This window comes from Lepidochelys kempii, chromosome 7, assembly GCF_965140285.1.
Source record: "Lepidochelys kempii isolate rLepKem1 chromosome 7, rLepKem1.hap1, whole genome shotgun sequence".
Taxonomy (NCBI): Eukaryota; Metazoa; Chordata; order Testudines; family Cheloniidae; genus Lepidochelys; species Lepidochelys kempii.
Window position 1 is genome coordinate 85442123 of NC_136386.1, and position 27116 is coordinate 85469238.

At 40.2% G+C, this 27116-nt stretch overlaps 1 protein-coding gene across 7 annotated transcripts in view; it reads right to left on the minus strand.

The window, feature by feature from the left end:
• The window catches only part of MICU1 (mitochondrial calcium uptake 1), a 217284-nt gene that overhangs the window by 31087 nt on the left and 159081 nt on the right, over window positions 1–27116 (minus strand). For all 7 annotated transcript variants that reach the window (XM_073353626.2, XM_078853821.1, XM_078853824.1 and 4 more), the window contains 2 exons: window positions 22033–22170; window positions 15817–15925 (listed from right to left, as the gene is read on the minus strand). In XM_073353626.2, coding sequence (XP_073209727.1) covers window positions 15817–15925; window positions 22033–22170 — 247 coding nt within the window. The remainder of the gene's footprint in view (window positions 1–15816; window positions 15926–22032; window positions 22171–27116) is intronic.

Genomic DNA, 27116 nt, shown 5'->3' on the forward strand with positions numbered 1-27116 from the left:
ATAGGATGAAATTTAATAGTGAGAAGTGTAAGGTCATGCATTTAGGGATTAACAACAAGAATTTTAGTTATAAGCTGGGGACGCATCAATTAGAAGTAACGGAGGAGGAGAAGGACCTTGGAGTACTGGTTGATCACAGGATGACTATGAGCCGCCAATGTGATCTGGCCATGAAAAAAGCTAACGCGGTCTTGGGATGCATCAGACGAGGTAAAGAGGTGTTAGTACCATTATACAAGGCACTGGTGAGACCTCACCTGGAATACTATGTTCAGTTCTGGTCTCTCATGTTTAAGAAGGATGAATTCAAACTGGAACAGGTACAGAGAAGGGCTACTAGGATGATCTGAGGAATGGAAAACCTGTCTTATGAAAGGAGACTCAAGGAGCTTGGCTTGTTTAGCCTAACCAAAAGAAGGTTGAAGGGAGATATGATTGCTCTCTATAAATATATCAGAGGGATAAATACCGGAGCGGGAGAGGAATTATTTAAGCTCAGTACCAATGTGGACACAAGAACAAATGGATATAAACTGATCATCGGGAAGTTTAGACTTGAAATTAGACAAAGGTTTCTAACCATCAGAGGAGTGAAGTTTTGGAATAGCTTTCCAGTGGGGGCAAAAGACCTATCTGGCTTTAAGATTAAACTCGGTAAGTTTATGGAGGAGATGGTATGATGGGATAACATGGTTTTGGCAATTAATTGATCTTTAACTATTCATGGTAAATAGGCCTAATGGCCTGTGATGGGATGTTAGATGGGGTGGGATCTGAGTTACTACAGAGAATTCTCTCCTGGGTATCTGGCTGGTGAATCTTGCCCACATGCTCAGGGTTCAGCTGATCGCCATATTTGGGGTCAGGAAGGAATTTTCCTCCAGGGCAGATTGGAAGAGGCCCTGGAGGTTTTTCGCCTTCCTCTGTAGCATGGGGCACGGGTCACCTGCTGGAGGATTCTCTGCTCCTTGAAGTCTTTAAACCATGATTTGAGGACTTCAATTGCTCAGACGTAGGTGAGAGGTTTATCACAGGAGTGGGTGGGTGAGATTCTGTGGCCTGCATTGTGCAGGTCAGACTAGATGATCATAATGGTCCCTTCTGACCTTAATATCTATGAATCTATAATGGGTGCATCTGATGAAGGCAGTCTGTAGTCCTACAAGAAGTACTCTATAACCATCTTTATGATTTAATCCATTCACACTTGCATCTAACATCCATGAATCATAATTAAATGACAACAGCTGAGTTCATTTCCACCTCTTCCCCCCACACTTTGAGGGATAATCACTGACAGTTAATCCTAAGGTCCCTGCAAATATTACAAGTGTTCAGTGCTGCGGGGATAAGCAGGTTTCACTTTCCTATCTAGTTCAACACGGACAAGTTCAACGCATGTTAGCTCAAAAGATCAACAAGACCAGATAAAATCTGAATACCCCATATATTCTGACAGTCCTTCAAAATGCCTCTGCAGAGCCTGAAATAACTTTGTCGATTATTGTTCTGCAGCCTAATGAATCCTGGACCAAGCTGACACAAAACAGATGTCCGAGCATGCCCCTGTATAATGTTGTTGATGATCCTCTATTCATAGTTAACAACCTGGCACACATTTGCTCCCTTCCTCTCTGGATGGCTTCTGCAGAGTCTGGGCCAAGTAATTCAGGTCACTGGCAAGCTGCTTAATTAATCCTAGACCAAGCAACTACAGCCCATATAGAAAGCTGTGCCTCAAAGATGCCACTTATTTTCTGTGTGCAGAACACCTCTGTCTATACTACGCCAACACGTGGACTACAGGGGTGTATATTGCAGAGTGCACCCCTATAGTCTCCACTTTGGCATAGTGTAGACAAGCACTAACATTTTGTGAAGTCCATCAAAGGTGCTGTATTTATGAAGACAGATAAAATAACCAGTAGAGAAAATATTTAAATTTAAATATATAAATCCCCTGACCCACTTTGCAATACACTCTATTACATATATGCTCACATCAGCCAGGTCAGCAGGAAATGGGAAGGTTGGAACTGTGCTTTAATAATGCTTAATTATTGCAAGTGGAGTGTGCAAAAATTTACAGGCAGCACCATGCAAAGATGGTAAATCCTGCTTTCTGCACAGGCTGTCTTAATTTTGAGGTGTATCTTAACAGAGCCAGTCACCTTATAAAGACAGGACCATTTCAGGCACTCTTCTGCATAGGCTATTTAGAAAAAGGGGGAAAAAAAGGCAGCAACAGAATGAAATTTTGAAGTGGAGATGAGAGAAAGTGGCCCCTAGAGTATTTCTATGTAATTGCTTTTTATGCAAAATCCTTTTCCAGGCAGCTATGCCAATGGTGACAGATTCGAATCACCTGTCTTACTGCTGGAGAAGTGGTCAAAAAACTGAAAAAATTGTGGTCATCGTACAGCTGTAGCTGTTCAGTATTATGATTTTGGACTGCTGAGAACAGAGATCAAATTAATCCCTTTTATCTGCCAAGCAATCTTCAAGGTCAAAGGGGAAATTTTGAAGGCAACACTTAACTAAAAGTCTATTGCTGTTTTTATTTGGTTGTAAGTACAAACCTTGAATATATTGCGACAGGGTTGGGCCAGATGGCTACAGGAGAGGGATAGAAGGCAGATATATTAGCCCCAGGTTAAGTAGGTAACTTTTCCCTGGGAAAGATAACAGGGAAGGTTCCAGAACAATCAGGAACCTTCTGGAAACAATTAAGACAGACAGGTTGATTACAACACCTGCAGCCAATCAAGAAGCTCCTAGAATCAATTAAGGCAGGCTAATCAGGGCATCTGGGTTTAAAAGGGAGCTCAGTTCTGTTTGTGGTGCATATGCGAGAAGCTGGGAGCAAGAGGTGCAAGAAGCTGAGAGTGAGAAGGTGTACTACTGAAAGACTGAGAAGTACAAGCATTATCAGACATCAGGAGAAAGATCCTATGGTGAGGATAAAGGTGTTGGGAGGAGGCCATGGGGAAGTAGCCCAGGGAGTTGTAGCTGTCGCACAGCTGTTCCAGGAGGCACTCTCAACAGTTGCATTCCACAGGGCCCTGGGTTAGAACCCGGAGTAGAGGGCGGGCCGGTTTCCCCCAAACCTCCCATCTCCTGGTCAGACACAGGAGAAGTTGATCTGGACTGTGGGTTCATGAGAACGGCCAAACTGAGGGCTGCTGTGAATCTCCGAGGCAAGCAAATCTGCCAATAAGCGCAAGACCTACCAAGGCAGAGGAGGAACGTGGTCACAATATACACAAAATGACAATTACAGACTTTCTCTCAGTTTTCCTGCACGCTCTTCTCTCAAAACATCATGGCTTTTAAAATAACTTCACTGTCTCTCAACACACACGTTAATGTACTATGAAGGAGATATATTATAAATATTGTGTGTATATGAGTGTGCCCAGAATTCATGTCCCCCGCAGATTTCTTTGCTTTCCCGCAGAAAAATGACTTTCAGACAGGGAAGCAAAGGGAAGCTGCAAGAGCAGTCATACACCACTCCCTAGCAGTGCAGGTACATCATTTCATGCACCTGGAGCAGCTGGCAGAGAGGTAAATCACCGCTGGGCTGGGGACACTCCAGCCAGTGGCTTCTACCCTGAGCCAGGATCAGATACTAGTCCCAACTGGGCTGGAAGCAGAAGAGAACAGAACTTCCTCTTCCCCTGAAACAAGTGTCTGGGGCTGTGTCAGACCCACCCCCAGAAACCTCCCCCAGCTGCAGGAAGCATCCTCCCCTGCCTACATCACTCCTCAACTGTGCAGGGAGGGGTCACTGTGCAGGGAGCTTCTCTCCCATCCACCCAACCCCTGTGCATTTGGACCTCCCATACCCAGACACCCCTGCCAAGCCTCACCATGTACATCCAGAACCCCCCCCATGTCCTCCATACCCAAACCCCACCCCACTAAACCTCAACCCCTGTATCTGGAGCCCCCCTGCCTCCGGACCCCCATCCCTGCATCCAGACCACCACCCACAGAGCTCCCTCCACTCAAACCCCGACCCTGATGTCCCACACCCTGCACCACCCTGAGTCCCCACATCCAGAACCCCAACTAACTGCACCCAGACCCCCCCACTCCACCAAGCCCCACTCCCTCAGCACCCAGACCCCCTGCCACTGAAACCCCCACACCCAGACCCCTCCACTGAGCCCCAACCACCTTCACCTGGAAGCCACCGCAGAGTCCAATTGCCCCTGCACCTGGAACCCCCACAATGAGCCTGCGTGCATACAGATCTCCTCACACTTAGACCCCCCACTGAGCTGCCTGCAGCCAGATTGTTCCACACAGAATCCTCTCACCCCACACCTGGATGCCCCTCCACACTTGGATTCTGCCTAGTTGAGCCTGCCTGCCCCACACCTGGTGCGCCTGGCGCAGAGGGGCAGGGCCCCAAGGTGTTTCTGGGGCAGGCCCAGGCCGTGTCTGCTGAGTCCGTGTCCTGGGAGTGGTAAGGAGCTGCTGGGTGATCTCACACCTTCATGAACCCAGTGGCCTGTTCTCCCTGCTGCCATGCTGGATCCTCTGCATTTATTTATTGACAAATAAAACTTGCAGAATTTTAAAATATTGTGCCCAGATTTTTTAATTTTTTGGCACAGAAAGCCCTCAGGAGTAATATATACACAAAAAACAGAGGCATCTGTAAGCTTTTCAGATCATGGACTGGATCTTCATATGTTTGTACAGTGTCTAGGCACTGTAGGGCTCCGATCCTGCCTGCAGCCTCTGGGTGCCAGTAAGTTGGATTATTGTGTTCAGCATTTCTACGGCCAACAGGGTGACGACAGCAAAACCTCCTTAGATCAACAGACAGGGAAATCATGTCTTCTTTTAACACTGTAAACCAATGACACTGCCTCGTAACCATTCAGAACACATAACTTGGACGACATGATGATAATTGCTTTGGTTGAGCTGTCCTAAAGTCTTATGCAATCAATTTGGAAATAGCAGCAACTACAAATGCCAAGATATTGATTATGTATTTGGCAATAATTTGTCTACGCCTCTTCGCTTTTGCTGTTCCCTGAGTATTTATACAATATTCCGAAAAATCAAGTGGTTAAGGTATGGGAATTCAGATCCAATGAACAAGTATTACTGTGGCTCTGAATCGTAATTCACTTTAACAGCATTATTCTGTAATGATTAAAACACAATACAGGGAGTCAGGAGATGAGAGTTATATGCCTGTCTCTAATATTTAAATGATGTGACCTTGGAACAGTCACTTATCTTTGTATCTCAGATTTTAGCCCTTTGCAATGCTTACTTGTCATATAAAGTTGTTATGAGATATAGTTCATTAATGTATGGAAGACTTAAAAAATAGTTTTTGTGAACTTACTTCCCAGATAATTTGCATTTCAGTTTTATGCAAGTCTTCTATAAAACTGTCAGTGTACACATTTTAAAAAGTTACTTTGGGAAGGATATATATTTTAATTGCTATAATTTAATCTTTATGCAAGATCTTTAATTTCTGAAATCAAATGAGACCTACGTTTGCTGTAATAGCAGTATATAATTTAAGTCAAGTTCTTCAGGAATATGTATTTCCAAGTATTTAAACTCTGTCTAGGTCTTTTAAATTTAAAGAGTTCTCTAAATATGTCTGACCAAAGTTAGCTATTCCTATTAGCAATATTTCTGATATACTGCAATAGTTTTTCATACTCTATTTGCACACTTATGCAGAGGGAATTCAGAAACTCTATGTTTAGGGTCCACAGTAGCACCTGGCGTGCACGCCTGACCCCAGATACTGCTTGGTGAAAGTCAAGGCTAATAAGAGGCTGCACATGTGGACTGAATGAAGTAGGTATAAGAGCTGTGCTCTAACAAGGAACTGCATAAATAAGGTAGGGGAGGTCAAATAGACTAGATTTAAGCTCTATTTTCTGACAAGACTGCATGGAGAGTGTAGATACTTTGGATTTAGGGGCTTTCAGATACAGCCAAGAGTGGCTTGGCTAGTGAAGATTTAAGGGTTTCACTGATAGAGGGCTACCTGCTGTTTAACATCTGTTTTTTTGATAGTGACAGTTTGACTCTAAGGTATGTTTAAGGGGGCAAATATGCAAAATTTGGATACTACACAAGCCTGAGTTTGCTGACCTTCAGCCCATACAAGGAAGGCCTGCCTCTTTCCTCAGTCTTCTTGCCTGCAAAGAGTGATTGTGCGGTCAGTATGTTTAAGGAGTATTATTTTGGTCTTTTAGTTTTATATTTTTCAATATTATGATGGCGCCATCAGTTTTTGCCTAATTTAAAGACGTTTCCTGTCCTTTGTGGTTATAAAGAAAATCTTCTGAATTTGACAGGATACAGTGCAGTCTCTGCAGACAGACAAAATTAATAGCTCGGAGAGAGGTGAACTAGCTCATTCTTCTAAAGGGTGCGTTATCTCTGAAGCTTCCTAGACAATAACTTAAATGTCAACACTACTACATTACTTTGGGACTGCTGATGGAGTTCAGCAGATTAATTCACTAGGGAGGTATGCTTTAGATACGCAATCTATCAGTATTTCTGTGATCACTGGAAGTCCATCTTTCTGAATATTTCATGATTCGAATAAATACTCAAGCCATACAAATTAGCTATGATCCATTAATACAGGCATTACTTTGTAGACCAGCCAGCCAATGGCAACAATCCTGATAGAACCTGAAAGTGTTGCCATCAGGGTAAATTAAGCTGGGACAAGACAACTGAGTATTCACTCAGTGATAGCCAAAGCCTTCAGGAATATAACAACACTGAAGAGGCAGTGGATACAGAATGGTTTTTGTTTTTTGTTGTATGAATTATAGTATTTTAAACAGCTTATTGAGGAAAAATCTAATATTCTTTTGGTCATGGACTGCTCTATAGCATTCCAAATTTCTAAGTAAGTGTGGCACGTGCATGCGATATGATCTGAGGGACTGTTTGCTAATTTACTGTACAATAAGGTACTGTCTCAAGTGAAATATTTTTGCTCTTGCAAAACTTTAAAAATCAGGTTATCAGGGATATAAGGACAAGAGTTTTCCTGGCCACTTAAGGGCCCGACATTATTATTTTAAAAAACATTTATACCTTTGAGACATTATGGCATGTCACAATGTTAACCACCACAAGTCCCAAGCAGCGTCGTAATTCAGGATAACTTTTACATGCAATAGTGGCAAAATGATGGTACAGTGAAGTAATACTGGTGCATAATATACGACGTCAGCATTCTGAAAAAAAGGTCCGTAAAGTTGGGCTCCAAATTCCATAGTCAGGCATATAAATAAGCAGCCTGCTTATCATAAATGTTGAGCTCCCACTGAGTTCCATGGAAATAACATTTCAGAAGAAAAGAATTGACCCAAATTAAACCTGGGCAGGAAGGCCAGGAGCTGTTATCATCAGACCTCCCATTACAGAAGGGAAGTCAGTACATTGTTACCCAAGTCCCTGTAGCCATTACCACATCACATTTTTTTCAAGTTAATGTTCATCTTACTGACAAAATTATTTTCTACAGTGTAAAAAACAGTTACCAGAATATAATTTCTGTAATTATTCGCCAGGTTTGTTCTGAAAAATTTTCATTCTCTCTCTCTCTCTCCTTAAATAATACTGTATGTTATTTGACTTATTTTCAATGATACTGTACATGGGTTTATTTGCTTCACATGGTCATGGTTTTTATAGCTTTAATTTGCCCTTACCACAGTCAATTATTGCATCCTATCATATTAATCCAACACCACAAGCATTACCTCCATTTGCTCCAAATATTGATTGATGCATTGCTGTGCAAATGTTTTTACCTCTAGTCAGCAAGAGATCTTTGTGCTCTTCTAGGCTTTCTTCAATAAGATATTTTTGCCTATTTTCTTTCCCTCTCTTCTATTTATAAGTTTTGGCAATTTTATTTTCCTGACTGGCAATAATGAATGCTAGAGCAGCTTTACTTTCCCTTTTGGTGCACACACTCTAAATCACCACATATTCTTGATGGTTTGTGAATAAAAGTTGAAATCAACCTTCAAGACTCAGACTTTAAGATGTAAGAAATGAAAGCAGGTTCTTTCTGGAGGAAGCTTCCTCATAAAACAAACATTTCCAAATTCCTGCATCAGTCTTTCCAGACAAAAATTCAGCTCGTCTTAAGCCATTTCAAATGTGTTCTAACTTAGTATTAGAACTAGATCCCAAAATATATTCTCAAAACTGGTTTTTCTCATAACAATAATTTATCAGCTTGTTTAAGATATTCACAAGGCATATTGAAATCAAATAGTGTGTGGCACAGGTGCTGAGGTTTTCACTCAAATTCTCAGACTTACTTAATGATTAATATTTAATCATTAGGTAAGTCTGAGCATTTGAGTGCATGCAAATGGATCTCTTCACAAGTCATGGGAGCTTGCTGGATTCTAATCTGATGCTAAGATATATAAGAAGAAACTACAATGCAAATACAGCAGTTTCTTTACTCTCTGGAGTTTAATTAAGCATTTCATCAAAATATAACATTTTATCCTGGGAAGTTATTTCTACAGATTTTTATATCACATAGCGCGCGCAAACACACACACACTTTCCCAAGCTGACCTTCCCTCTAAAGCTCCGTATCATGGCAACTTTCATTCTGAGGAGTGCTGCAAGAGTTCGCCCTTCTGAAGTCAACCAGTGTCCCAAGGTCATTAGCTAGGTCACTTCAAATCACTTCAAGGCACTCCTTCTCATCTAAAGGAACACTGGTACAATGCCATGGCAGCCCTACCCACCTCCATTGGCCTAGTGAGAATGAGAAAAAAAAGACTCCGAACTGAACCCAGGTTCTTACATTTTAAAAAAGTATGATCTATAAAAAGCTACCTTCAGTACGGTAGCTCAACTTCTCTTAGCCATAATGACAAAAGAAGATGTTTCATTAATACACACACATAGCAGCTCATCAATATGTCACATACTAACTGTTCAAGATCCTACCTAAATAAACAATACACAGTTTTTAATGGAGGCTAGTTAAAAGTATAAAAAAACCTCTCCCAAAAATTGCTCTACATACCTCTGGTCACAAATCATGATACTCTCCATTAATGTTTAAAAAGCAATATGGTTCCCAAAAATAGACATTCAAAATAGCACTGAACAAATCCTTAATGTGAATGTTTCGTTTTCAACAGTAAGGAGGAAGTCGCCTAAGCGTTAGAATGAACAGAGACCATTTATTTCAGTTCTTGAGAATTGTCAGTCTAATGTTTTATCCATAGCATCCATGAGAAAAGGAAAATGTATATATAGCCTCCACAGTGCACCTCTGTATGCCAGGATACTGCATTGAAAAACTCGAGTTTATCAACCATAGGCTTGCTTTAGCAGTAATAAATGCCTTTTAAGGCTGAAACTAGGCAGGGCTGTAGCTCTGATGCAGTTATTTTATTAAATCTTGAAAAACAGTTGCACTTATAGGCCAGCTTCAGAACTGCAATTCTCACACTAAGAGCAGCCTGTTCCACCAGTATCATGCAGAAGTTGCTTTCCATCTATAAGATATGCTACCACACATCTCAGAGGAAGTTAAAGTGCCTTTTCAATCATTAGGCAAATATTTCAGAACTTGATGTGAACACCCCTCAAGAACCCTCACTTAGCAACAGCATCATGTTTGGTGCTGATGCTTCATGAAATCATCAACTTTTTTTTTCTTTAATGTTCCCAAATCTATCGTTTCTGAACCTAATACTCAGCACCTGTTCATAAACACTACATCAAGCCCAATGGTTTCAAACTTTTGTACTGAAGTTAGACACCTACATCCATATTCAGGCACCTAAATGAAAGTGGCTTAATTCTCAGAGGTGCTGAGTACTCACACATCTTATTGAAGTCAACAGGAGCTGTATGTGCTCAGCAGCTCACAAAATCAGGTGTTTTTTCAGGTTCTTAAGTTTGTATTTAGGTGTCTAAATCTGGGCACCCAAGTTTGAAATTTATGGCCCAATTATTTATGAACATATAACAATACAATTCCAAATTAATATATATATATATATATATTTTTTGTGTGAAAACCAAATACTGATAAGAAGCCCGCTGCATAACACATCTAAAGCTTATATACCAATGTGTTTTACAGACACACAATTAACTGAATATTTAAGGAAGTACAGAAATTATGACATATGTAGAATTGTTTCTAAACTGAATAATAGTTTAAACCTTCCATGAGTTGTTAATCCTTGTTAATTCTCAAGGTCATTGTTTAGAGTTTTAAAAACTTTACAGAGTAATATCTTCTATGACAATGGAGTCTTGCTCCCATCAATTCATATCTCAAGATCCCTAGTGTTGCTTGGTTTCCTGAAGCTTTAATCCAAAACCTTACACCTTCCTGTCTAGGGAAGCCATAGTATCCTGCATTATGTCCAATTTTGCAATAATACCTGCGGCAGACTACTTAAAATATTCTGTCAATGCTTGATAAATTGTGTCTATAATTCTACATTTAGAGAAGCCAGACTGACAAGCTCCAGGTATCTCCTGCCAGCATTCTGAAAATGTGGCACAAAACCCCTTCATGGTACCATCTTCCTCAAGACAAAGGTACCTATTAGTGGCAACTGTGAGACTAACACTGATCAACTGGGACTGAGGCCAGTAATCAGATGGTAACAACATTTTATCACTATTCATATGCCATATTCCATTACGAATCTGACACATCCTGTCTTCCTAATCCTATAGTTTTGCTTAGATGATTTATGCTTTCTTATATTAAAAGGCAAAAAACTTAGTTAATACAGAGTTAAAATTGCCCAGTGACCGCTCGTGCCATTCCAGAATGATGAGTTCAGCAGAAGTCAAAAAAACAGGAAATACAGAGTTAAGGTAAATGCCCACACAACTTTTAACTCTGCCTTTTTTGAGCAATGCCGCAGAACACTTATGACACACATACTCGTACTTTGTCTTTTCAGTGTAATAGACAGGTGCTACCTGCATGTGGCCTATGCTCAAACGTCAGCAGCACAGCAGACTCAGAGCGGTATGAAGTATCCCATTCCTTTCAATGAGAAGTTCTGAGCAGAAAGAAAATATACAATGGAGATGAATATAGCCTGAAACAATAGCACTGAGATGTGTGAATTGTTCCATTCATCCCAGTGGGTGTTTCCATCCTGCCTCCCCAGTGCTGAAGAGTTTCTGATATGCATCAAGTATAACTATTCTCAGCTCAGCCCAGTGTCAGCAGTGTGTTCTTGGTGCATGTTCTCAGGATGCCAGTTCTAAGCTCCCTGCCCACAGAGGCAGGGGTTTGTTCTCCATATCCTGGCTCACAAGGGTGGGGTGGTAGGAAGATGGGCTCAGACCTGATGAAAGGGACAAGGCACTCAGATTCCAATTTACATAAGGAGGGCAAGAAGGGGAGGTGGGGCTCAGAGCCTCTATAATAGTGGTTCTCAACTGATTACACATTGTGTTACCATACCTGGGTCGCAGGGGCTGGGTGGCAGAGAAGCGGCAGCCCTGACCCCTGCTGTGCAGGGAGGCTGGCAGACCATGCAGACCTGGACCCCGGACCCCGCGGGGCTGGCTGGCTGCCCTGGACCCCTGCCGCACGGCTGCCCCGGACCTCGCAGGGCCAAGCAGATGCCCCAGACCACAGAGCTTGCGGGGCTGGGTGGTTGCCCCGGACCCAGACCCTGGAGCTTGCAGGTCTGGGTGGCTGTCCTGGACCCCGCCATATGGGACCAGCCTGCAGCCCCAACCTCAGCCACACGTGCTGGACCCTGACAGCTGCTCCAGACCCTGACCCCCGCAAAGCGGGCCGGCAACCCACACCCTGCTCCACTCCTGAGCTCATTTGTTAGGTACAATTTCTGCATAAGATTTTTCTTTATTTGCGATTTAAGAATTTGTTGCCATTGAATTTCTGGTAGCATAACAGTTATTTCTAGAAAATACAAGCTTGAATGAATAAAGTCATGCATTATTCCATGGTTCATTAAAGTACGTATCCTACCATTCTTTTTAAAACCAGGGTCTATCTTAAATTAAGGGTGAAAAACGTCAGTGAAGCAGGAACCCACTGTATCTATTTTATGCTACTAATTTTTTCCCCTTTCAGTTTATAAGACATTTAGAATCATAAAAATGGGTCAGTCTGCTGCAGTAGATTAGGAACAATTTATTTAGCATATAAGGATTATGGTCACCTTTAACATTTTAATTTTAATAGTAAAAATAATCCCATTCTTTTGGCAGTCATGTGAGTGACTTTTTTGTGGTATATTAATAGAGATATAAGGAACTTTATGAGAATTCATCTATAGAAAAGGTGGAACAAATGTATCATTTACTCTCTGTGGACTTGACGCTCTGACTAGGAGAACACATTTATATGCTAGGAACCATGTAATGTGCAGATCATTTGAACGTAAATATCTCATTAACACACTATCCACTACTAACTCTCTCAAATTTCAGGCCACCTGCAATCCTGAGTGCAAAGAAAGAAAGATGAATTCCCTTTTCATTGCCGAAGCCTCATCCAACTTCTGAGTGCCAACACCCTCCCCACTTCCCCCGCTCCAACCTCTCTACATATCTGTCTGGATCAAACTTCAACAATGCGCTATCCAGCTGCCAAAATGTCCAGCTTTCCTCGAAGGTCTACATTAACTATTAATATAAAAACCTCTGCTACTCAAAATATTTGGGGGCAGCGTAAACATTTGTAGGTTAATACCAACATAAACAACACTGCAATGATTGCAACGATTGCTTTATTCATGTTCATATTTAATCTACCACAGTCCTCCAGATTTTAATCTACCTGAACCTGTGGCAGAATTTCCAGTTTGCTGTATCACGGTGCAGCAGAAACAAACAGTTCTTTGGCCTGTATAGCTTATACCAGTTCTCAGAATGATATTAGCCATACTGGCAAAAGGAATTTTTTTGTCAATATAACTGTCTACACTGGAGCTTTTGCCAGCATAGCCGTGTCTGTTAAAGGTGTGATTCTTTCTCACTCCTAACCAACATAGATATGCCAGCAAAACTTTTAAGTGTAGACCAGGCCACTATGGGGCATGCTACTTTCCAACCAGGGGATTTCCAGGAGGAATGTTGCAGAATTAACTCTCTAATTGGTTTCTAACCTCTATCGAGCTATACCGACAGTATACAGCTATACTACAGTTTGTGACTCCATTGCAAGTCATGTTAATTGTCAGTTAACTTGAGTTGGCTGAAATATGTGCTAATCTAGACACTCCACAAATATTAATTCCAGGACATAAATGTTTGTGGTTTACCCTAAGCAGAGTCCTAGATGGGGCACTGTCAAAACATAGGATTTCTCTGGACCATTATCAGATCAGAGTAGGTTGGTGGGTAACTAAAAGTTTTACCTGAAGTTAGTCTGTATTTCAATAACTGTACACTGCTATTTTACACACAATGTTCCAGTTAAAAGATCTTTCACTATGCTCATTCTCTTTATTTTTTTAATTCAAAGAAGATGTTTCCACCTGTTGGGTCCCATTTGACTTAAAATACCTAAAGTACATGATCTCAGCTATAAACTAAGGCTGATCTCAGTTAACAAGAGCATCTAAGAGCAGAGATACAAGTTGAATTAGAGCATGTAATAGTCTTTTAAAATCTTCCAGTATAAAGCCCCCCTTCACACTTTAATGCTCCAAGGGCAGTAATGGCTCAAAGTTATAATTTACTGGTAAAGAAGTTTCACCTTTTAGCTAATTAAATAATATATTGCTTTTATATACAGAATGGGAGTTTTCATTAGGATTTGAAAACTTTAAATTTGTTTGTGATGTGTTATGTTCCCAGTTTTACCAATGAGTTTTACAAAAATTACTAATCTGAAAAAAAAAATCTGACTCAAAACAAGTATGCAACTGTAACAGATTAAAAAAATTATGTTATTTATGGGCAATACAGAAACAAAGAACTTCAGTTTTACAGTGTAAATGTTCAGATAATTTGGTGGATTAGTTAAGCATTGGAAGAAGGTGAAAAAAGAAGGGGATGGTTATGCATGTTTAATAAATTATATTGTTATAATGGTTCTCCGCTAAATACTGTATTATTCATCTACTATTGCTGGTTCCTTCTGGAAGGTGTTTTCCATGTGATGATAGTGGGATATAAGGTAGACATTATTTGATTAGGAACTATACCACTGTGTGCCCCCTCTTATAGATAGTTTACACAAGAAGGACTGGACCTTATACTTGGTCACAAGTAAAAGTATGTTCTAGCTGGACTTCAAATGCTTTTTTGCTTTTTTAAAGAGAATCTGCACTGAAGTTATTTTAAATCTCTGACTCAGCTTTGAGGGATTCAGAAGTAGAAGGCAAAAGTCAGCATTGGGTCAAAGACAGGAGAAGAAACTAGATTTTTACATATATTTATGAAAATTCAGAGATCTATCCCAAACTGAAATTGAACTGTCAAATTTATTTCCTTCAATATGATGAACCCTGTGGGCCCCTTTCTAATGCTCACCAATAGCTCCCTCCTTGTCTTGGATGCTGGAGAAGAAATTATAAGTATTGTAAGAGTACATGGCAGCTCACAGCCCAATGCATACAGAGTTCCTGCCCAGTAGAGCTTATGATCTTTGTGGTTCAGATATTAAGGTTTCCAAAAATTGCCAGGGTAGCGTTATTTCTTCTTTTCCTCTCTCCACTTGTGGCTCCTAAGAGGGGGCTGCTTCTCATGTTTCACTAAGCCTCAGACCAATAAGACCAAGACGATCTCTGACTAAATCTGTACTGAGGACTCCATAAGAGCAGGAAATGACTAATGCCAAAAGGTTGAGAATTACTGATACTACAGTAAAAAGAAAAGGAGTACTTGTGGCACCTTAGAGACTAACCAATTTATTTGAGCATAAGCTTTCGTGAGCTACAGCTCACTTCATCGTATGCATCCGATGAAGTGAGCTGTAGCTCACGAAAGCTTATGCTCAAATAAATTGGTTAGTCTCTAAGGTGCCACAAGTACTCCTTTTCTTTTTGCGAATACAGACTAACACGGCTGTTACTCTGAAACCCGATACTACAGTGATCTTGGTTCTTCTGTTCCCATTGGAATGAGACTGTCTGCACATCCCTACTTTCAGCAACAATTTTCCTATCTGCTGTAAAATATACAAAAATATACAGCATCCCAAGTCCCAGCATCATGGCTAAAAGTCCTATCAAAGTGACCCCCCAAAGGTTGCAAGTCCATCCCTGTTGCAGGTCTGGAGGATAAAAAGATACTCACCCCAAACTTTGATTTCTGATCACTAAAAGCAGCATTTAGCAAATTGATAAGATTTTTATAACGAAGCATAAAAAGTTGAAAGCAACCATTTGCTGAATGCACCCAATCACGACATAAATTATGTAGAATACAATGTAGGAAATAAGTAAAGTAGAAGGGAACACACACATTAGATCTGAATGTTATCTTAGTCAATTAGTGATGTTCAGAGCCTGTGGATCTGTTAAAATAGCCTGAAAAATGCAAACAGGAAGTAAATTTCAGCATATTTTTCCTTACACCTAACAGAGGACAAGCACAAAATCCCAAATCCCTCTTTTTCCACTAACAGCTGCAAGTCAAAAATCTTCTCATGACAGGAGGGGAAACATGATTTTAGTGCACTTTTTATCTGTCAGAAAAGCCTTGCTGAACAGCTTCAAGTCTGAACATTCTGCTTTAATGGTATTCTACCACCAGAAAAAAAAAAAAAAATCCAGCAAGCTCACAAGTGTTTAATACCTTTATCAAGAGAAGCTCCAGCCATGTGGTAAAAGCTCAAAGCTGTGTCCACATCATTTATATTCTTCAGAAAAGTAAAAAAGCTTTCCACCTCCTCAAATGTCAGCCCCTGCAATAGAAGGAACACATTTTTTTTAATGGTTAAAGTAAGGAGACAAATAATGAAATAATTTTGATAGGAAAAGGCCCCAATGACAGCAAAGATGATAAGTATGTCCAAATAGGAATTCATGTATGACTCGCCATAGTGCATTATATTAAATCATTATTTGGGATTATATACAATTTAAAATCTACACTTGCGGTAACTGAAAAGTCAACTAGCTACCGACATTCTTATTTCCTCCCTTAATTGAAATTTTTCTTTCTGCAGTGCACCCCATTACAGTCCCATTGTCTCCTTACCATGAAGTTAATGCCATCTGAAGGGGATAGGCTTAATACAGATATTGTAGGTTTCAGAGTAGCAGCTGTGTTAGTCTGTATAAATTGGTTAGTCTCTAAGGTGCCACAAGTACTCCTTTTCTTTTTACAGATATTGTAGGTTTCCCTGTGCTAGCCATTATTTGTTCCTGATCACCATTATGGACCTGATTCTCATTTACAGCACTCAGATAGTATAAAAGGCCTTAGTGTATATAAGAATCAGGCTTGATGTGTGGAAGGGTCAGTGGTGATAGCGAAGTTGAAACAAAAACCACCACCATTCTCCCTGCTGTCAACCACTTGCCCAATAATGTGATCACATAGCCAGTGTACAATCAAGATCCAGGAACTTGCTGCAAGCATATCAGTTTATAACCCTTATGGCCTTCAAACTTGCAGTAAGGAGATCAGATGGTTGACACTCTAAAAATAGAGCCTTAAGGACAAATTCAGAGGTCTCAGCAGTGTAAGTAAAACTCCCCTAGCACTTCAAGTCACTTAAGGTATGTCTACACAGCAAAGAAAAAACCCTGGTGCCAAGTCTCAGAGCCCAGTTCAATTGGTTTGGGCTTGCGGACTCAGGCTGCAGGGCTAAAAATAGCAGTGTAGACATTCAGTCTTGGGCTGGAACCTGGGTTCTGAAACCTGGGAAGGGGGGAGGGTCTTGGAGCCCAAGCTCCAGCCTGAGCAGGATCACCTACGCTGCTATTTTTAGTTCCACAGCCCGAGCCCCATAAGCCCAAGTCTATTGACCTGGGCTCAGACTCAGCACCATGGGTTTTTCTTTGCAGTGGAAACATACGTTTAGACTCCCTTACATATAATCAGAGGGGGTGTACATTAGTGAAAATTACATGCTGAGACAGAGAGCAGGAAAGCGAAAGTAGTCTCATCATACTTTAACTTTCTTCTGGCTCTTTGGTATGTAAATTAAATCAGGTGATATTCTCTACATGTTGACAGAGTGAGTGTGTCAGGTCTAAGGCATGACTCACATTGAGAATTTTGGAAATTCTCCCACAATTGCTCTAGCCTTAAGGCAACTCCACTGGGGCTAGCACCCAGGTAAATACTAGTTCAGAGTAGTTACTTGTCTTTTTACCACTGTGTCTAGATTTGTTCAGAGTTGGAGGACATAGTGAGGTGATAAAAATGCCCAAGCCCTATCTATATTAGCCCTTATATTATTTATTGCTAGCACCAGTGAAACTGCATCAATGATAGAACAGCAGCAGGAGAGTCTCAAAAATTTAAGAGTGTAACAGCCTAAGTGAACCTAAATGAGCACAGGTCTGACAGTAACGGATTCTATACTTCAATACCTTACCCATCACCTCTGAATTTGGCTCTTCACATGATGAATCACCATGCCAGCCTAAATTCAAGTTTCCTCTCTATTCTACCTAGCAAGAGACAGAATGCTAAAAATGGGGTACCTATAAAAATAAATATATTTTCACTGTTATGATGAAGATGAAAATGTCGAAATGAGCACATTCAACTGGTGAATCCAAATTAAGCTGTAAAATCTGTATTAACACGGTCTAAAATGTCTTCAGTAACTTGAGCTATTAAGGCGTTTAAACAACAAGGGCAGACTACTGGACTAATCATTTAAAACAAGAAATGCATTGTAAGATACTCTGACTGAAAGGGAGTTTAGTGACAAAAATCACTGTAGAGAAGATAGCTCATTTTTAAGGTCTGGAATCCAAGAGAACATCAGTGATTAGCATAAAAACACCACCTTTTCAGCACAACTGCTAGCTTGTGACTCAAATATAAAAGAATTGGGAACCAGCCACTTCTACAGAGGTTGTAAATTACAAATGAAGAGCAGGATGCAACACTAGGGTTCAGCTTAAATTATTTCAAGTCCAAGAAAACGTTTATGCTAACACTGAACTCATTTACAAAAGAAAATGTTGCAGGTGCATTCCTGTATAAATTTAGCTAGCAAGCTCAAAAGGAATGCAAGTGATTCTCTCCATCACACTTCATTAAAAAAGTGTAAGGATTTAAACCACATGTTAAGTCAGAAGCAATAGAGAAATCCAATAAAAACAGATAAATATCTTTGGGTACTGAAGGTATTACATACATATTACCAAAGGACACGGTGTTCCAAAAACCTCTTCCCACTTGGGACAGATGGAAGATTAAAAAAAGCAACTAGTCTTGTATGAGGATGTTCTGAAGAAAGGTACTGGACTGGATTGACAGAAATGTACAGGAGCTACAACTGCTTGTAATAGATGATCCTTCTATCTAACTTAATTAGTCACTGTATAGCCAGCTGCCTGGAGTCAACAAAGCTGCCAAGAGTTTCACCTGTGCCAGAGGGGAAAAGAGAAACTGGCACCCCCACATCCTTTAGCTCTTCCCCAAAAAACTCTTTATTATTTGCCTTTATTTGCTATTGCTGTAATTAAAAACTTTCAGCTTTTCATCCTTCTCCAGACTTGGAAATCATCTATTGCTTTTCTCTTACAAGTTTAAAATTCTGAATTCCTCCTTCCTTCGAGATAAAAAGGGTGGTTATAAATCTGGCTAACAACTATAACCACAAAAACAGCCTGGCAGGAGTGTTACCCCTAGAATCTGGACATAAACATGTCCCTCTCTATCAGGTTAAGAGTTTTTTTCTTTATCCGGTGAAGAAACAATCGGATGCTGATAAAAAAATCAGGTCCCTCCAGTTAATCTCTCAGCATCCTTGGCTATTGTTAGCTACCATACATCAAAACTAGTTACAGAAAACGTTACAGCAAATTGGAAAATGAGACATTAGGAGTTGGTATTTTCTGCTAGTCACACACCCAAACTTTATGCATCTATAAATTGTTATTCCTGAACCAAAAGCTTTCAGATAAAATTACAAATATGCAGACCTTTAAAAACAGTGTTACGAGAACATCCAACTCCAAATGGAACTCTGTCCTCATGTCCCTACCCACGTTCACCTCGAGGCTAGAGATCCTCGCACACAACTTAAGTTCTCCCTAAATGGATGCCAGTAGTTTGCATTTAAGGCTACATCTACACTAACATATTTTAGGAAGTCTTCCCCCACTGCACTACCGCCAGTGCAGGTCTGCCACTACTACTGTAGACAGGGCTGAGGATGTCACCCAACTCTACATGGAGAATTTCCCAAGCTTCTAGTGTTTACTTTTAACTATACATTCTATTTGTGCTTTAAAGAGAAATGTATTCTCAAACATGGCTACATCTCAATGAAGATGTGTGTCTGGGAATTTTCTGAGTTTTCATTAATGTGGAGAAAAAAGGGTGGGTTTGTGCTTATACAATTCTAAAACCAGGGTCCAGATTTAGCTTGCAACTTTACTGAAGCCTGCATTTTATCAATGGTGCTTGAATATGCCAAGCTTTGCATGTTATGCTTGTAGAACTCAACTTCTGTGAAAACTCAAATAAAGTCCATGGAGAAAGAGTGAAGTCTTAAAGGAAGTTTTTACCTGGCATGAGCAGGACCCCTCTTGGGATATCAGGGAAGTATGACCTTTGCAAAACCTTTGGAGCATGTGGCTGACATGAAAGTATTTTAGGCCTCACTGGCCTCTACTAGCACAGTTCTAAAATACTTGTGTGATGGGGTGTCTGCCCCACCATGGCTAGTAAAAGGTTAATACACCTGGGGAGGCCGCATGAAAAGCGGCCAATAGGAGAGGGTCTGTGAGGAGCGGCCAGTCAGGACCTGGCAAGTCCATAAAAAGAGCCTCTGGGCAGAGCAGGGTCAGTAGCTGCCTAGAGATTGAGGAGGGAGGACTGTCTGGAGTAGGCTGTAACCCTTTAGCACCTTGGACAGAGCCATGCAGGAAGCAGCCTGGTGAGAATAGAAGGAGCTCCGGATGGGTTGCTGAGATTAGGAAGGTGTTGTGGCCACAGGTAAGTGGCCAAGAGAAATGCAGTGACAGTAGTGGACAGGCCTGGGAAACACCCTCCCCCATGCTGGGGAAGTGGCAGGATAATTAACTGCAGTCGCCCCGGGGAGGTGGCTGGACTAGGAGCTAAACTCCCTCGAAAGGGGGAGGGAACACAGATAGGGCCGTGCCACAAAGAGGACACTGCAGTTTCGGATGCTGTGAGAGGGGTTACTACTGGACTGCGGAGAAGGAGTGATGGTGTACAGATTACAGATGGGAGCGTCAGCCTTGAGCTAATCCCTAGAATGACTAGGAGGAGGTGCCAGTCTGGTGGCGAGTGACGTGCTCTGTGACAACTTGAATTATGATTTATTGACTCACGAAGGAGATTTCCATGTGTATTTTTTAACCTTTGATTAATGTACAATTTCAAGGAACGCAAACTGACAAATTAACCCTGATATGCATACCGTAATAATCAGATTGCTTCTTTCATAATATCCAAAACATGACAGATGCAGAAGTTAGCACTAACAATATAAAACATAATGTCGTAAATTGTCAGCTGCCCCTGAAACAAGTTAGAGGAACCTAGTGGCTGCTTTAGTTTTCACTGGCTCTGAATGCTACCCAAGGGCCATTACACCAGAAAGAACTGCTTGAATACACTGTGCTTTGGCTCCTCAAAATACCCTAGTTCTTCCAACACACCCCCTATGCTAGGTGCAGGAGGCACTGAGATAGGGTTGGCCATGCTGGATTTATGCCAACTGAGGATTCCTTCATACCAGTGGAATCCATTTAAAGCAGCTTTAAGGAGCAGCGTAACGGGATCTTAAGGTTGGTCAGAATCTGGTCCAGTATTTCTTAATATATTTTGCATCACAAAATGGATTAACGAAATTAAGAAATAGATGACAGTTCTGCTGCTAAAAGGAAGTGGTTCTACAACAGTCAGGCCTACTAAACACAGAAGCAGAAGTCTTTCATTAGTTCCTGTTTTGGTTAATTGCAATGTTCACAAACTACTTAATAAAAAAGGAGCACTGTCAATCTCTATAGAAGCAGACATGAAATTCTAACACTACTGTAATTTAGCACCCCATACTTTCATTATCATATTAAAGATGTCCTTTAGGTTTAAGTGTTTTATTTCAAGGTCTCGTTCCCTGAATTAACTTCTGCAGGGACTGCAACCTTTTCCCCCTACAAATTTTGAGTCTAATTCCCGTAACACATTTTTCTCATAAATTCATAATAAAATGATAAACTACCCAATCATACTGCACAATTAACCCAAGGTCAAGTCAACTGTTAGATATAAGTCTTCAGTTTGTTCAGGTTAAACGTGTGGGGGCTTTCTCCAGAAAGCGTGTTTTTTTAAATTAATGTTAAGTATTTCTACACCCACAATTGCAATGCACTCATTTTAAAATGTGTAAAGCAGTCTGTCATTGTACACACAACCAGATATTGATCACTAGACATATGTATTTTTTGATGCCTTACTTCTGGTGATTTGTTGATTAACTGAAGTCAATGTGGCTCTTTGGGCCTGAATAGGTTTTAGAGGGTCAGGTGCTTTTTTTCAGGAGTCGGAGCATATTCATTTTATGATAAGCCCAGTCTGTGCCAGCCCACAGCTTAGATCTATAATTTCAGAGCAAAATATGAAATGGCCATTTTTTTGTTGACTCCAGCCCGTGATGTATTCAGTTCTCAAGCATTATTTAACTACTGATATATATTTTGGACAGGTAAAAGCCAATGGAAGTATCAGCACTGAAATGATTCATTCTACAAGTTTATTCACATTTTAGACTTCATTTCACAGTGCAAAGCACTGTGGATGCATGCATCAGAAAGTCTTAAAATTTCTCTTTTGCTGCCTGAAATCACTAACCTCTCCTTCTTGAAAATGTTTCCTGAGTTGCTTCAGCATGAGAGTGAGCTTCTTTGACTGCACTCCACTATAGGCCAGCAGCATGCCACCAAACTGACGCTCAGTGATCCGCCCATTCACAGGGTCATGCCGTTCAAACTGGAAGAGAAAGAAGATTAAAACAAAACACTAATATTAAAGCAATTCTGCTTTAATAGGAAGCTGATATTTTATTCAGAAGGTGCACAACATTTACTGTAATGCTGAGGTAAGTGTGGTTGACAGTATTTCCAGAAGCAGCTCTAACTGTGCTCAACATCCCCTCTTCATCAATGTCAGCGATTATTTATTTATTTATTTTACACACGCATCCCAGTACTTGGACAACCATTTAGGAATTTCCTTTATCACGATCAACTTGTTCCATTATACAGGGGAACAGCGTTTGTGGGATTGGTCCTCAACAAGCATTGATTACAACCCAGAATGGACATTTCTGAATGAAAATAAGCTAGATTTTCACTTAAAGGCGGTTCAGAAACGGTATAAAACTTGCAATCGGAGTGGGGACAGTGTCAGAAGACAGTTTGCCAGTACTAGAAAATACATGCCACACACTCCAGGCCACAGAAGTGTGACTGTGTCATGCAGAGAACAAGCTGCTGTCAGTAACCCCTTCTCAGGGTTCAGTCCTGCACAGATCCTTGGAAAACACAGTAAGCATGACTTAAAAAAAATAAGTGGGGAGAAACATGGCTGGCAAGAGGTGTGGTGGTCAGTAAATCAGGAAGGGAAAAATCCCCAAGCGCTATGTAGGGATGGTCAGTGAGAGAAGACTCCTTCCCTTGCTCTTGATTTCCCCTGACAACTGCTAAGTTTTGGTAAACATTCATTTGACAGGTTTGACAGCTGCCAATCTCTAGCCTCTGAGAGGCTTACAAAGATTGTTGGGGGACACTTCCACCCCAATCTCCCCTCACAAGCCTTTCAGAGGGAGAAAAAAGTTGTTTTTTCATTGAATAGCCTTCTAAGTGATCAGGTTAGATGCTAACATCAATCGCAGCGAGTAAAAAGGCTAGAGACTTACTACAGCAAAAATAAATACAAAAACAAATCACAAATAGTCAAGGATCTAACATGACATTTGCAAACCATCAATCAGTCTGTTTACTCTGCTTACAGGTTGTACCTCTTCACCCTCACCCATTGTTGGTGTTGTCCATTTAGATACTAAGCTCTTTGGACAGGGACTATTACTCCATTTGTGGATAGTGCCTAACACAAGGGGTCCTCGATCTCGGTTGCTCCCTAGGAATTATCATTTAAAAAAAAAAAAGTGAAAACTCACTATCAACACTTTAACATCTTATATCAAGTTTGCCAGAGCTGATATAAGAAAGCCAACAGTTAACATCCCTTAACTACCTAGCCCCATAAACAACCACCCCCATCAAGCTCCTGTCTCCCTACAAGTTAACATAAATGGATAGCCTTGCAGCATGACCTGAAGGTCAACAAGCTTGAACTATTTTGGACAAAAGGATGTGTATGAGAGTTCTTTAGTTAAACTACCTAACAAGTAGGCGGCTTGTAAACAAGCCATTACAATTTGCATGGTAATGAAAAGAGCTGAGTAAATAATTCATAGTAAATAATTTACTTGATCAATTTCACTGCTTTTCTTCTCCCTGTTCACAAACTGTATGGAGAGATTCAAATTTTATTTGAAATTCACAAAGTAGTTATTGGTCTGCAGCTTGACAGTAAGATATTGGTTGCTCAACATTCAAATCTGAACGGTTTGGATTGAACACATAGGCCATGCACTAGGATTCAGTTTCCTGATCAGATAAGAGAACTTTTGGGTTTCTGACGTGAATGACTCATGGATTATGAATTCCATAGGTTGTTCACTGTACTATTTAGTCAAAATTAACTATCATAGCAAATTTTTGACCTTTGAAGATTCAATTTTTGGAAGGAAATGAAATAACGATGTCCAGTCCCAAGATGCTATATATATATATATATATATATATATATATATTAAAAAAAAACCAACAAATTTGATCTTCAGTCTTTTTCTCTGAGCCTAAATGGCGTGTGCAGTATCTGGGAAGTCATGCAACCTCTTAGCTGTAGTTTGCTAAAGAATCCCACTTATTCTGTACCCAAAACACTGAACTCTTTCCGACTCATTTGGTATAGGAAAAACCCTATCAAAGTCAGAGGAAAAATACAGTCTTCATTAACATCAGAAATAAGGAATTTCACCCACTTCTTTGGTGTTTCTCAGGAATATGGAAAAATGTTACAATACTTTGAGGCATAAATTTTACATCCAATGTAGTTTTTAAACCAGCAGCAAGACTTTCTAGTAGAGATTCTCCATTTGCCTCTCAATTAACCCCCAAACATGCAAATCAGTATTTTTACACGTTCTTTAAAGACCTCAATTTCGAGGGAGTGAGAGACACTATCTTTTATTAGCACACCTGAAAGGGCTTTAAAATTTTCAAGCTCAGTTTATAATTAGTGACCTTTCTCAGACAAGTTTAGAATAAGTGTAATGTACATTTTTCATTTCCCCTACCCCACTTTAACAACTTGATGAGGAATTTATTCATTTATCTTCATGCCCTTAACAGGATTAAGAACTGTACCCATACAAGTTCCATCGGTACCAGCTACATCTGGGTTGTACTTTTTTGCAACTGACCAGGAAAGAGAGACTGTACTACAATATTAGTTGTGATAGTACTTGAGCTCAGAAGGGAAACAAACACATCCCCTCCTCCCAACCCAACCTCTCCTCCGCATTCCTCCCCTCTCAAACGGTCTCACCTCAAGCTTTTTGGTGCCATTTTTTGGTAAGGTTAACCAAAGACCCAAAGCCAGCCTTTCACCAGGAACCACTTAACCATGGGTCCCCAGTAAGAAGTATTCGTATCAGTCAGCAAGGCCATCTTGCTCTAACCCCCTTTTTAGGATATGATCCTCAAGTATTTCATTTGCTCAAGGCTAATTACCATATCGTGATTGCAGACATTCCCCCTTTTCCCCTGCCATGCTAGGATCTCCATCTCTCCTTAATGAGATGTCCCTTAGTAGCAGAGAGACTACTCAATACTCAAATATACTGGATAGATTAAAGACAATGCTATAATTTTCACTCAATTTCAATTGATTTGTCGGTTCTACGATAGTCCTATTGAGAGTGAATGACAGCAAGGGTACATGCAAGAAGTGGGATGATTTTAAAAATATTTGTCAAGTTACACTATCGGAGATCCAAATATAGACACAAACAAACAGTGTCACTTTAAAATGTGTTAGCTGGTTGTGGTCAACTTAGCCTAGACACTTAGCCCAGATTTTTTGGCACTGCAGAGAGCAAAGATTTTGGAGATAGAAAAATCATAGGAGCTTTTACAACTTCATCAACTATCAATGAAATGGGATAAAACAGGATGGAAAAGCACTTATGGAATCAAAGTCTAACCTTCATTGCTGGCACCTAATAAAATTAACACAGTCTTTAAAGTACAAGGATCTCATCAGTTTGTAACTGGTGGATCCCAAAAATATATCAGCATAATTTGACTGCTAGTGCCCATAATCCTGCAAAAATTTGTTAAAAATGAAATAAATGCAGCATTATGAGTTGAATGACTCAAACAAGAGGCAGAGGAGTATTTAGTACAAAAACAATTCCCCTATCCTATTGCTATGCCCCAGCCTGTACCAAACTGTGAAGTTATAACCACAATGGTAGTGTATTGGAGAATAAGTCACAGGTGAGGTAAAAAATAGGGTTGTTTTTTTTTACATTTTATTTACAAAAAGAAAAGGAGTACTTGTGGCACCTTAGAGACTAACCAATTTAGTCTCAAAGGTGCCACAAGTACTCCTTTTCTTTTTGCGAATACAGACTAACACGGCTGCTTCTCTGAAACCTGTCATTTTATTTACAGTATACTTTTGGATTTTTTTTTTAAGCTATCATCCTTTTTCTTTTTTTAATACAAAGACCACTTCAGAGAAATACCTCTTGCCTTTAAGAAGTAAAATAATATATTCAAGGGGGAGTGTTAGGAATACAGCTCATCATTATCCCTCATTATGGACCCAAACTTGGTTCCCATTTTTAATTTCTATAAATCATCAGCAATGATCAGTCATAAAACTTTAGATAAAGTTATTCATGTGAAAGTATTAATATTTTTGTTTTTCTTCCATATTGTACCTTTAAAATGAATGTCCCTTACCTATTCTTGACAAACTGATTTAATACCCCCACATCCACCAATTAATTACTGTACCTGTAGCAACTCTTACTGCGTAAGTTAACAGAAATATTCACCAACACATCTTCATGCTGCTTTTAAATACTGACTGAGTTTCCAAAACTAACAGAATCATTTAAAGCTTGGAATGAGAAAAGTAAGCACTTTCTCTTAGTTTTAATCCATGCAACAATGAAGTGATGTCAAGAAAGTAGTTATTTTTCCAAACTCTCACTCATCTGGTACAAGTTATATTTAAATTGCTTATGAAAGGGATATACAGTATAAAATATCTAAAAAGATAAAGAATGAGAAAAATGAAACAAAAGGATAAGGAGGAAAAAAAGGAAATAAGTATATACAAATGCCCGTGATCTGTTGCTAATCACAACAGATCATACATGGGACTTAAAAGAAAGCAGAGTTGCTACAGGTACTACCACAATGTGATGCAGAGAAAACTTTACTGAAGATCAGAATGTTCTCCATTGTCCTTTATGCTTCAGAGGAAGACAACAGAAAAAAAAATCAAACCCTAGAATACACCTGGCCAATTGTGCATTGGGGGAAAAAAATCCTTCCTGACCACTACAGATGATTAACGTATGCCATGAAGCTTTGACTGTAGTCATTATCTTAATGCAGAGCTGCAACAGTTATGAACAGGTTGAGGGCAATGCTGAGCTACTTCTTTCCTCCATGGCCCATGAAAGAAGGGAAGAAACAGGTGTATTCACTGATTCAGACACTCCAAAGCCAGAAGGGACCACCACAACCAACCAGCCTGACCCCACACATGTACAAGGCCATAGAATTTGT